Here is a 13,590-nt window from a genome sequence, read left to right on the forward strand (position 1 = left end):
GGAAGGTAGGACATGTGTGCTATCTCAGATTTTACTGTGAGGAGGGCCCCTCACTGCTTGCCTCAAGACGATCACTTAAAACACAGGCAGTGTTTGAGGGTACTGCACAAGTGATGAAAGTGGGCCGCGTCAGAGGTAGATTTAGGTGGCTGCCTCCTTAGGACATTTTTGGACACTGGCACTTTTAACAAGTTATTACAAAGCCATCCACTATTCTGTTTTTTCTGGCTGTCGCAACGTAGCAGTTTAGAGAAAACGCAAAAGAAATTGCCTTTTCCCCTATTTTAGAATGGGCTGAATACATTAAAGAAAATAGCTAACTTTGCAAGTAATTCCTGACATTGACCACTATAGAAAACAACACGTCACCAATGTGTTTTATTGATGCATCTTCTGACAAAACCGTGGCAGTTTGGAAACCTTCTGACTAGGGGTATGCAAATGAAGATGTAAAGACTTGCATCACAATCTCAAATCCAAATTCATTGCATTTTCTTCTGTGATGTAAAGGTTTAAATTAGCCACTGGCCTGCTTCTTATAGATGACACCATTCACACCTCTTTCATAGAGAAGACATGGGCAATTTAGTTTGTAGTAATCATAACCAATATTTCTGTGTGCAGCGAAGGTTGAAGCTGTCTTATTTTTGATCGAAGCCTACCAGGTTTGCTCACGTCTTGTTGTGGGCATTCTGAAAGCTCCCCTGGAAATGCATTGCACCCATTGCTTACCATTGGCCATGTGGTCTGTAACTGACTTTTTTTGCTTTCTGTTTGCTGGCTTTATTTGTTTTAGGTTTTCCAGCTTGAGTTTGTCCCTCCCGTGAGTTTCTTGTTCACTGCATCCTTTCGAGTACTTGTTTTCAGCAAACAGGCTTTAAATCTTGGCACACTTGCTGTGCATTCAAAGACAGATGTCAAATATCAGGCTCTTTATTCGAAGGGGGCTTAGTGTTTATTTTTCTTTTGCTAACTTCAGAGTGAGAGGATTTATGTGACAATCTATCCTGCTGAGTAGCCATGTGAGAGGACAGGATCTATCTAGGATGCTATTTTTTCTAGCGCACACAAAAATGAGCTGCTGATATTTCAGAATACATCAGAATTAGCAAAGTAAATATGAAGTACATTTTTTTTTATTCTGAAGTGTGGTTGCAGGAAGCAGGCGCTGTATATAATATTATCACTAGGTGGTAAAACTGTGCACAGAGTCCAGGGATTCCCCAAAAGTGTACAGGGCTCAATGGAAAACCAAAAGTGCTCTATCAGTGGTAGTGTGGGCGAGCTGCCTTAGGACTAACACAGAGGAGTGTAAGACATTTATTGCACACACATGATAAATAATGGACACACTACTCAAGAAGGCGATCCAGATCAATTTTATAAAATTATAATTTGTTTTAATTTTATTTTTTAAGACCAAGACTTCGTAATAAGGTAAGTACGTTTCTAGTAAAACTACTTTTCACGTTCAAAAATCGACAATGCAATATTCGAATACTTCAAGATTCCAGGGGAGGGAATTAATTGAGCGGTGTATGACGCAAGTATTCCACTTACAGTTCCAGTCCTCGGGTGGTCTGACCCACGCAGTGTGGAGGGGCAGTCTTGGGGGACTAGGGTACACGTACGATGCTGATTTCAGCTCCTTTTCCGAGGCGGTTGATATCAGCAATGTTCTTTCCCCTTGTGCTCGGTGGAGGCAAGGAGTGGGATAGGTTTCAGCAGGTGGCCAACACAGTTACTGTCGAGGTCGCTAGTGGTCGATGGCTATAGTTTGGATTAAGGTCCACCGTCATTGGATCGTCTTGGAGAGATCGTGGTTGGGTCGGCGGTGCAGGAGGAAACTGGCAGAGCCAATGGCAGGAGGGTACAGGCTCTCTGACTCGGAGCTGTTGGCAACTCAGGTCGAGGTGCCACGAGGATCCCTCAAGGTTGCGGAGGTTGTCCAGTCGCAGGGCATTCTGTGGGTAGTGCAGAGTTGCGTCGACACAAGTGCTGGTTCTATACCACTGCGTTTTTGGGAGATCTTTGGTCATGGTGAGCCGCTTTGAAACTAATGTTGATCCTCAACTGTGGCAGTTCTTGGAGTTTTTGTGTGGCAGGGAGTCGCATCCACCAGGGCTGGTCCTCTCTTTGGCAGTTCTTGTGTTTGGTTTTTCTTGGAGGGTTCCACTGTCTTCAGGAGATTGGAGTTTTTATTGAAGGCAGCAGTCCTCTCAGGGGTTTTGGAGGTTGTGCTACAAGACAGGTCGCAGGTTTCATTGAAAATAGAGACAGGCTGGTAGGGCTGGGGCCAAGGCAGTTGTCGTCTTCTGGCTTCTGCTGCAGGGTGTCTTCTTTCTTCTTAGGTAGTCGCAGATCTGAGGGTCAATTCTGGAGGAGCCCCCTAAACACTAAATTTAGGAGGTGTTTTAGCGGAGTAGCAGGTAGGGCCAATGGGCACCTGACCTGAGGTGGCTACACCCTATATTATGCCACCCTCCCATGGGTGGGGGCATAAACCTAGCCCTCATTGGAGGGGTCCCCCCATTTTCAAGATGGCGGGGACTGAAATGTGTGCTTCCCCTCGCTTCCCCCACCTTAGGGGTGGGATTGGCAGAGGTGGGCACACCTCCTCCATTTTAGAATTTTCCTGCCCTAATTGGAGGTGTAAACCAGGGGCTGCCATCTGCTACTAGCAGCAGAGGCTGGTGGGTCACATTACAAAGGCGGAAGGCCTTTGAAGTTTCCCTCTTTGAACACTGGCCCATCCTGGGGGAGGAGGCATGACACCTCGGCCCAGAATGTGCTTTGTTTCTGGTCCCAGAAAGAAGAGGCTCTCCACCCTGGGGTCCAGAAGCATGTCTGTGGTTGGCAGGCTGCCTAAAGCCAGTCACAACGCCACAAGTTCACAACGGTTGGTAGGTTTTCAGGGGGCATCTCTGAGGTGCCCTCTGAGTACATGATTTAATAAATCTCACACTGGCATCAGTGTCGATTTATTACAACGAGCTGTTTGGTACCAAACACTCCTGGGTTCAGTGAAGCCATCATGGTGCTATGGAACTCGAGTTGTCAAGTTCATAGCCCATGTACCCTCTATGGCTTTCCGAGCACTTACAATATTATAGAATAGACCCTATTACTGCAGGGGCATATCTTCTCAATCAGATATGCCCACACCTGGGATATAGTGCACCCTGCCTTAAGGTTGGTAAGACCTGCTAGAAGGGTGACTTACCTATATCTTAGACAGTGCTAGCTGGTATGGCATACAAGCAGTGTGCCATGTCGAGTTGGTCATTCTTTCACCTCATAGAGGCATGCCAGCTGCAGGGGCACGGGCATGGTCCTAGTAAGGGGGTCCCAGGGGACCATCTTCAGCCTACAGCCATAGGTACCAAGGGTACCCCTTGCTAGGGACTTACAGGGGGGGCAGGAGTGCCAATTATGGACATGTTTTTAGGGAAAGAACACTGATTCTGGGAACCTGGACAGCAGGGACCCAGTACTCTACAGTCAAAGCTGCATCAAAACCCAGGCAAAAAGTGAGGGGTCACTGCAACCGAACTCCATTTTCTCACAGTGGTGGAAACTAATATTTTATTACAATCAAAACATATCAATACACGAGGTGATGACATTTCCACTCATTATTGTTTGTGCGCAGTAAAACTGTATGTCTATGCAAATGTAATGGTCATTTCAATTAGAAATGTTTTGACTGTAATGGCAGTGCACTACCACACCATGCATACTTCACACTGTGTCACTCCACTTTCCACTACTCCACTCTCAAACAATCTGCTTCACTTTATGCCCTTTCACTTAACGCCATGCCACTCCATTCAATGACATTCACTCTTAGACACTCTACGACACATCCTTCTACCCTACTTCACTCCAATCTACCCCATTTCACTCCAGTCTATTTCATGCCATCCTACTCCAATCTACCCCACACTATTCCAATCTACCCCACTTCACTCCAATCTGCAGCACTCCACTGGTCTACCCCACTCCCTCCCAATCTGCCCCACTCAACTCCAGTCTACCCTGCTACACTTTAATCTTCCCCTGTCCAATCTACCCCACTCCACTCTACCCTAATCTACCCCACTTCAAACCACACAATCTACCCCATTCCACCTTACTCCAGTACCCCACTCCACTCCAAGGTACCAAACTCAAATCTACTCCATCCCAATCTACTCTACCCCACTCTGCCACAATTTACTCCTCTCTACCCTACTCCGTACCCCACCCCACTCTACTCCAAACTAGCCTGCTCCAAACTAACACACTCCAATTCACCCCAATCTACCCATGCCATTCCAGTCTACCCTACTCTAATCCACCCAGTTTATCCAATTTACTCTATTCCACTACAATCTACCCCAATCCACCCCATTCCACTCTTCCCCAATATACCCCCACTCTACTCCAGTCTACCACAATATACTCCTATCTACTCTACCCCTAATCTACCCTGATTTACTCCGCTCCTATTGACCCCACCCCAATCTATTCCTCTGCACTCCAATCTATCCCACTTCACCCCAATCTTCCCCACCCCAATCTAACCCACTCCCCTCCAGTCCTCCCCACTCCAAACTACCCTACCCCAATCTACTCCACTCCAATCTACCCTGCTCCACCCCAGTCTATCCCACTCCAATATATCCTACTCTAACCCACCCAACCTACCCCACTCCAATCTACCTCACTTCACTCCAATCTTCCACAATCCACTGTAATGTACCTCGCTCTAAACTACCCCAGTCCAATCTACCCCACTCCACTCCAGTCTCCATTCCACTCATATCTATCCCACTGCACTCTACCCCAGTCTACCCCACTCCAATCTACCACAATATACCCCACTCCACACCAATTTATTCCACTCCAATCCACCCCACTCCAAACCACCCAATCTACCCTACTCCACTCCAATCCACCCCACTCTACCCCACTCCACTCCCATCTATGCACTCCAGTCTACCCAATTCCACTCTAATCTTCCCCACTCCACTCTAATTTACTCCACTCAAATCCTCCCCACTCGTCTCCACTCCAATTTACCCCACTCTTCTCCACTCCACCCCACTCCAATCCACCTTTCTCCACTCCAATCCGTCCCACTCCATTCTGCCCCACTCCACTTGTCTGTTCTAATATACCCCACTCTACTCTACCCCACTGTACCGCGATCTTCGACAGTCCTATCTGCTCAACCCCTTTTGACTCCACTCCAATCTACCCCAATTGACCCCTTCCAACCCAATGTACCCCACTCCAATCTACTCCACCCTGCTCTAATCTACCCCATACCGCTCAACCTCAAAGTAACCCACTTCACTCCATCCGACTCCACTCCACTGTACTCCAATCTACCCCACTTTACTCCAGTACAATTCACCTCACTCTGCTCCATTACAGTCTACCCCACTTCGGCCTACTCCACTCTATCCCACTATAATCTACCTCATTCCACCCCACTTTATCCCAATATACCCTACTCCACTCTACTCCAATCTACTCCTCTCCACTCTACTCCAGTCTACTCCTCTCCACTCTACTCCAGTCTAGCCCACTCTAGTCTGCCCCATTCTACCCCACTTGAATCTACCCCAATCTACCCCACCCCATTCCACTAATGTTTAGCCATGCTGAATAGATAGCAGCCACACTGGTGTACAACATGGCTAAAACATATTTCCAAAGCCAGTAGCTCTCACATAAGTGAGAGCTATTGGTTTTGCTAATGCTTGTTTTAAGCTTTGTACTTCCATTCTTCCATTTATCAAATATGTGATTTAGTGCCTTTGCAATAGCAAAAATTGTCTCCAATACCTACTTTTCCCTGTGTCAAATTGTATTGCTCTATTTTATGTCAAAATCACAAAAGGAATCGCTTGGCAGAACCCATAACATGTTATTACTAATACTATTCCACGTTTTGGCTTAGAACAAATATCAAATTGCATAAATAGAAGTAGACGAAAATATAAACATTCATGTTCAAAGCTTGTAGGATTTTCGGATATGAGAACAGAGATATTTCCTTCATTAATTGATTCCTTTTTCTGAGACCTTTTTTTCTTCAAAGCAGAAATATCAGAAATACAGGACTTTGAAAAAATGATGGTTCACATATAAGTTGAGGAAAAAGTACTTATTTGTAATAAATATGCAAAATGTTCCACACCCAGCTCTGCACATCTTACAAGGTTAGTTCTAATTACCCCTTTCTCAACTTTCGACAGCAGAAAATAAACATTGCATTGTAATACACAGGAATACATTGCTGTGGGCTTCCGTAGAGGTACTTGTCATGGTAGTAGTGTAACAGTGCCATGGTCAAAGAATAGGGAATGTATCCTTTAAAAAGCAGAGCAGATGAGCAGATCAGGTGCTGTTGTTTGCTGCCCTGATTCAGTGTTCTGGCCTAATAAAGAAGAGTTAATGAACCTCTGTTCTCCATTTTGAGAACAATCTCCCTCAACAAATTAGCAATGAGTTTCTGCAGAGTGAAGGACAGTAAAAGTGAGGAGCATGAAGTGAAGGTAACAGGCGGTGAAGTGGAACAACTGCGTGAAGAACATAATTGTTGTTTAGGCATTACATTAATTGTTTAAAAAGTTTAACTTAGAATTTAGTGTAATGGTAGTTTATGATACAGGTACGTGATGGCATCTCAATGCGTGTGTATGCACCAAACACCAAGTCGGGATGACACATGCAAACATGTAACGAATCCATCACATTATATTATTGTGAGTGTGTAGCTTGGCACGGAGAAAACAGTCACAGTGGCTTTGAGGGCATTTCAGTACAAAGGTACAATGCACAAGTGTGAAGTTAGACATCGGATTCTAGTTACGCATTTAAAAATGAAAATTAATGTTCTGTGGGATGATACTGCAGACAGGCCATGATATAATGTTTCAACGCTTGAGGTTAGAGGCTGGAAAATACTATTGTGTGTTTTTTCCTCAAATATTTATTCATCATGTAGAGTGTTGCAGCACCTCCATTTTTCATAATTATTTAAGAGCATTGGGTTGCCAGGGTATTAGGCACGGAAAGAAGCCTTATTAAGGACTGTGAGAAGAGAATAACTATAATATGACTTTATTCAATAAGTGGTGAATGCTGAAATCCATTAAGTTGAATTTTCATATCAAAGAACTCTACATCTGCTGGTGGCACATTATGAGAACGGTGATAATTTAGTGATGGAGAAGCATTCAGTTTACTCTAGATCATTAACTGCTAGTTGTAGTGTGGTGTGTGTTAGGAATAGGGGGACTGCTTTGGTCCCTGACCGACTCCATAGAATAGTGACGTATGTGATTTGTAGTGGTTAAGAAAATTCATGGTGTAGTACGGGCAGTCAACCGTTACACTCTGAAGAAAAAAGACATGTAATATGGAGCTCCGTGTGTGGCGTGATCATTTACATGTACCCGGGCTTGTGACAACGTTACAACTGGCGACGAGATAGGTGATCATGTAAACCCTGCTATCCAAAGAACCAAGAGTGCTCTTCTGGAGAGTTCGCCGTTGTTCAGCAAACTGCTCGTGCATACCACGTGTGCCTCAGTCAAAGTGAAAAAATCAATTGTTAGCGTATGTGGAGTCAAAGCGTCGCTCAGCCAGTGCAAGGCCTGTGAAGAAAGTGAAGGCCTTACAGAAAGTCTTTTTGCCATCAGCTAGAAATTTGCTGGTAAAGTTGAGATAAGAGATACTGTGCCACAGTCTAACATAGAGCCATCCTTCATACAGTATAACAACACTAAAGGCAGCGACAACCGTGTGTACAGAGAAGTGCCAAAGGCAGTGATTGCAGTGTGCAAGAAAGCGCTAAAAGAGGAAACGATGAAACACTAAAGGCCGTGACAACTAGGTACGGAAAGTGCAACGAGCAGCCACAGCCAGGTGCAAGAGAATGCTGTGAGTAGAAGTAGAGAAACATTGAAGGTGGTGATAACGAGATATGTAGAGAATACGCTTACCAGAACCGGAGTAAAGAGAGAGCCATCTTACCTCATTACCAGGCGCCACAACCCAAACATGAGCATGGGGGTTGTGCTTATGAGCCTGGTGAATCAAGTCAGACTGACTGAAAGGCTGTGGGGGGCAGTCGGAATAGTAAAGCTTTTAAATGGATGCTGAAAAGAGCGTCCAATATGGTGCTTCTTAAAACCACCGCCTCATTCCGATGCCGCAAAAAAGCAGAATATTGGTAACAAATGGACTGCATAGATCGAAACTTTTGATTATTTCATTGACACACTGGAAGTAGCAAATGATATAAAAAGATTATTAAATATCTTAGTGAATTTGTCAGTTGAAGGAGTCAAAGAAGTGATAAAAAAAATACCTTGCAGTGATAAAGTCAAATCAAAGAGGCGTTAAACACCAAGTTCAATCCAGTGCTAAATGTCGACTCTGCAAGGTACATTTTCAGTCAAAAAAGGCAGAAAGCTGATGAAACGATGGATGAGGTTCTAGAAAGACTTGATTCACTCAAGCATTGAAGTTCAGTGAAGAAGCCATGTGTCTCAGAGTAATAGATGGTTGTCTCTCTGATTCCTTCAGATGATGAATGCTGAGAGCGGAAGAGCTGACAGACAAGCCACTATAATGGAGGCCATAACGGCCCAAAATGAATCAGCGCTCAGTGTGAGAAGTTAGCCGAAACACAAGGTAGAAGGCCACAAAGTAATGTCTTCAAAGATAAAAGAAGTTGTGTTTTTTATGTGAATTTTCCTTTCCACATGAAGGTAAATGTCCTGCCATTGGACAGATATGCAAAAGCTGCGGGAAAGAGAACCATTTTGTAATGGTTTGCCGAGCTAAGGAAAGATCAAGTGCATCACATTGAGAATACAATGGATGCCAGAAAGTTCCAGAGACATCCCACCCACACCCACAAGGCCAAGCAGCAACATCAGTTGAGGGAAGCAGAAACAAAACAATGTCAATTATAAGGAAGATGGTGAAGGAAGAATGCCGGTTGAAATTAGATCGACAAGTGAAAGTGCGAAATTCATTTGGACACTGTCCCAAAAGCACACTGAAGGTAATTGGGTGCTCCGTGCCTTTATCATAGACAGTGACACGTCGATAAACATTTTGTCAATTGTAAAGTAATGGCTTTGTGAATCAGACGCTCGTCTCATATTCGTCAATACTTGCATTGGATCAAGTCTTGAGGTTTCTGGAGCAAGTTCTTTGTTCCACCAACCAGATTTATTTTGAATTTCAATAGGTTTAACTTTCCATAACATCTCAAGGATGCCCCAGACATCCTAGGACCCGCCTCACTGTAATGTTTTGTGAACAAATTAAAAGACTTTTGTTGTACATCTGAGACTCTTAAATGTCTTCTAACTAGGGCCACATAAAAAATCTTGCCTTACGGGTCAAATTTGTATGGAAGGCTGCACCTCATTTGTTGCCTTCCATGAACGTAATTCAGTCTTTTCTTTGTTGATATATGAAAAAACTGTGTGACAGCCGAGGGCATCAGAAATGACACAACTAGGCTATCTAGATTTGTTTTTTGTTTGTCCGAAAGTCTGAAAAAGAAAATCCATATTTGATCCTAATGATGCCTGTCATAAGATTCTGTAAACAAAACACATTAATTTTTCGTAAATTGTGATAAATTACTGTATTTGCATGCCTTTGTACTTATGTCATGGCAAGGTTTACCTTGTAATATGAACATGTATAGCATATGTAAACATATTTAAATAAGTATACACTTTGTAGAACTTAATGTTGAATCTCAATGTAATAAATGCTTTTGTTTTATGTTCTGCTCACTGCAGGTGGTACGCAGCGGCTCCCTCGTGCCATTGGCGTTGCTTTGGCAAAAGAACTCATCTTCTCTGCGCGTGTACTAGATGGGGAAGAAGCAAAGTCTGTTGGACTGGTCAGCCATGTTGTTGAACAGAACGATGCTGGTGACGCTGCATACAGAAAAGCTGTATCTTTAGCAAGGGAATTTATACCTCAGGTACTGAAGATCGCTTTCTTCACAGTTTTAAAATTATATTTCAGTACTTTTGAATAACACATTCTCTAAAATCTGTTTCTCAAATGTATTTGCAGTAGTATGCACTTTTTACAGTATAGAATGTTGTCATTCAGGTTTCATTAGCTGTACTAGGCAGCAGTTTGTTGAACAACTGAAGTAAATATAGTCTGTCTGTTAGAAGTTCTAAACAGCAACTAATGATGCTAGAGATATTTTCTTTGGAGTGAAGTGCCCTTTTGCTACATTGTTATTATTTTTTCTGCACTGTATATTTTTACTGTGGCTCTCACACACGATTGAAAACATTTGTTGTATCTCTGTGAGATGTAGATCTCATTCTACACACTGTAATGAAGTTGTGAGACAGCTAGTAGCATATTTAGATTTCCTGCATATTTTTATCATGATTAGTCAGTTGTTTCATCCAATTTTATTGTTAGTTTTGTTTGAAAGCTTTGCATTGTTTAATTGTGTATCTCTGCCAGAAAGGTTCTTACAGGACAAAGACTTTGTTGGTGGTCCTGCATATATTTCAACTCCAACCTGTAAGACTTGTCCTTTTGGAGTACACTCTTCCGAGCTGATTGATTAAGAATTCCTAGATCAAAACAATGTTGTATCAACTTTGAAATCAATAGTACAGTGCAGTAGAAAGGCAACAGTTGCGGACTGACACCATTTACTGAGTAGACCCGTCAGCGTGCTGTGCATGGCGTGCTATCTTTCAAAGTGAGGACAGTGGCTGTTAACTGGTATGCTAGTTAAAAGGTAGTAGTACCTGACGTATTTATGCATTTGTTTTTATAAATTCACAAATCTATTATGAAAATATACGATGTTACAGTAAATAGTCATAGCCCTATTTTAATGGTACAAAATACTACACATATTAATGATTGATCTTCTACAGGGTTCTACAATCCCACCTACATGCATTAGTCAAGCTCCTGACCATCTACATTAATGTATCTCAACTCTGAGATTGCCCTCAATATCTGTGGAGACTTAAACGGTCTTAGGTAATGATTAGGCAATGGTGCAAGTTCATTAAACTATTACCATGTCAGGGGTAACCACGGGGGAAACCCAAGGTACTATTCTTTATCATTATTATCTTTTCATTAGGGAAGGCTGCTGTCTGGGATGCTATTTTGGCTGAATTCCATAAAACGTTTATTAATATTTGACTCCCTTCTTCCAGAGCATGGAACAAGATAATATAGCAATTCTCTCCTGCAGTCAGACATATATTTACATTCGCTGTTGCTGACAAAATAAATATCCCTGCCAGCATGATCCTTGTAGAAACAGAGAAGTCATTCAATAGGGTCTCCTGGCAATATATTTGGAAACATTACTCTAATGTGAGGTGATCCCTAATTCCTTGCTCACATCCAAACAATATATATAAGTCTGTCTGCTAAGATTGTATGTATGGTCTGAATTTCTGAGGGTATACAGACAGAGGAACACGTCAGGGGTGCCCACTTTCTCCACAATTATTTGGTTTTATCTGAAGTCCTTTCTGCACTGTTTCAAAAGTACTATGTCTCCCTTGTCACTTAAAGTGAATTTGGTTAAAGCTAATATAGCTGCTTATGCGAATGATGTTGCAATATTTTCATTGAATCCCAATCTAGCAATGCCTATTATGAGAGAGAAGCCTTTTGCTTTTTCAACCGGTTTCTGGATATTTGATGAATTCCAGAAAAACTGAAATCATATATAACCATCCAAATCCACAAGATGACATTAGATCTATATCATCAGCGTCATATTTGGGAGTACGAATTGCACCCTATACTAATATTACTGTAGCACTTAATCATGATATTCTGGTTAATAAATCTAAACCAATCTTGGAAATGAGGTATGGAGTACTCCTTGGTCTCGCTAGCAGGTGTAATCTTATAAAAAAAAGATTATATCGCCCCATTTTTGGCACCTGTTTAGAGCACAACTCTTATATGTTCCACTAATGTTTTGTTTAGTAAACTAGATACAATTTGGAACCAATTTATAGGTGGGTATAAACGTGCGTGTAGGACCATTGGATTCATGAAACTGACACTACATAGTAGCTGGTGGGCTTTTCCTGATTCTAGGAATGACTATCTTTCTGTCTTTGTGGGCCGTTTGCCCAAGGTTCTGTCTCTTTCCTGGCAGGGTACCCTCTGACCCTGTATTTGAATTCCATAGTGGGTACTGGGTTCTTTGATCCATGTATTTTAAACATCTCTATCCTCCGGTTTCAGGAATGCAGGCAGTACACTTTCACTGTCTAGGGAGATTTATTTCCATAATGGATCTCAATTTTCCCAGCAATCAGAATCTAATTCTAAACATCAAACAATCTTGCTACCATCTGCACCGTACATACTTGCGCGCAAACTGCACCCAGACTATCAGCGCAAGGTACTAGATATCATATCAAAGCGGAACTATTACATGAGTAAGAACACGTCCGGTAAGCCTTACTCCTCCTCAAATGGAAATAAAAGTCTGTTTAGGGCCATTAATCCAGTGGTGGCTCCTCCGCTAAGGTGGAGGAGCGTTGCCACACTGCTTTTCAGCAGTGTAAGAAAAAAAAAATGATAATAACTAAAAGCTATTATCATTTAATTTTTTCCTGTTTGTGGACGCTGCAGCTTCCCCAGGCAGTATGGGCAAGGCTGCTCTCCTAACAGAGCAGTGGAGGGGAAGAGTGGTTTCCACTCCCTGAGTGCACATTAATGTTTGACCGGCCCTCTCGGGCTGGCCAAACATTCATGCACACTTTCCCTGTTTTCCACGCACTCTGCATTACAGAACATACCCAGGCACCCATTCTCTAGCTGAGTGCCAAACTTCAGCGCTCAGACCAATCACAATGCTGCAATGCCTCAGCCTGGGTGCTTCCTGTTGTTCCGGCCGGCGCGACAAGGAGGACCCAGCGAGGAAGACGCGGCGAGGAGGCAAGTTAAATTTTATTTTTTATTTACCCTCCCCACCCCGCCCAGCCACCCCCTATTTGTGCCAGCTGACACTGCATTAATCCACAAAAAGTAGTCTGCTGCTACCACTGCTTTATGTCAACAAACAAAGACCGGGCCAGTAGTATCATGTAATCAAAAGGTGTGGGCCACTCCGGGTCACCAAACAGGTTCTGGACCGCGGATTCACTATTGACAGGCCTAGGCCTCAATGCACACATAAGATTAGTGATGCCAAGAACAAGTCATGATACCAGTTTCACATGCAGTTGAGTCACTCAGGGTCAGACAGGGCACTCAGGGCTGGCACTCTATTAGCATTCAGGTTACATTCTACCCCAACAAATAGTCTTTATTACATTACTAGCATAACTCGTTAGTTTCTGTCTTTTTAAGCTTTGTCTTTTAGAGACTTGGGGGCACATGCATCAAGCTAATTACAGGTCGCAAACGGGCCGACTAGTAATTTGCCTTTTGGGATGCATCAACCCAATGTCATTCGCAAAATAGGTAATCACAAAATTTGTGATTACCTATTTTGGGAATGCAGTTAGGGAATCGCAAGAAGCATTCTCAGAATGTGAC

At 43.0% G+C, this 13,590-nt stretch overlaps 1 protein-coding gene across 1 annotated transcript in view; it reads left to right on the forward strand.

Annotated features, from left to right (window-relative positions):
• AUH (AU RNA binding methylglutaconyl-CoA hydratase) overlaps positions 1-13,590 on the forward strand; it is a 536,927-nt gene that overhangs the window by 456,322 nt on the left and 67,015 nt on the right. The window contains exon 7 of the mRNA XM_085632723.1: positions 9,825-10,012. Coding sequence (XP_085488849.1) covers positions 9,825-10,012 — 188 coding nt within the window. The remainder of the gene's footprint in view (positions 1-9,824; positions 10,013-13,590) is intronic.

Source organism: Triturus cristatus, chromosome 2_1 (genome assembly GCF_964204655.1).
Source record: "Triturus cristatus chromosome 2_1, aTriCri1.1, whole genome shotgun sequence".
Classification (NCBI taxonomy): Eukaryota; Metazoa; Chordata; class Amphibia; order Caudata; family Salamandridae; genus Triturus; species Triturus cristatus.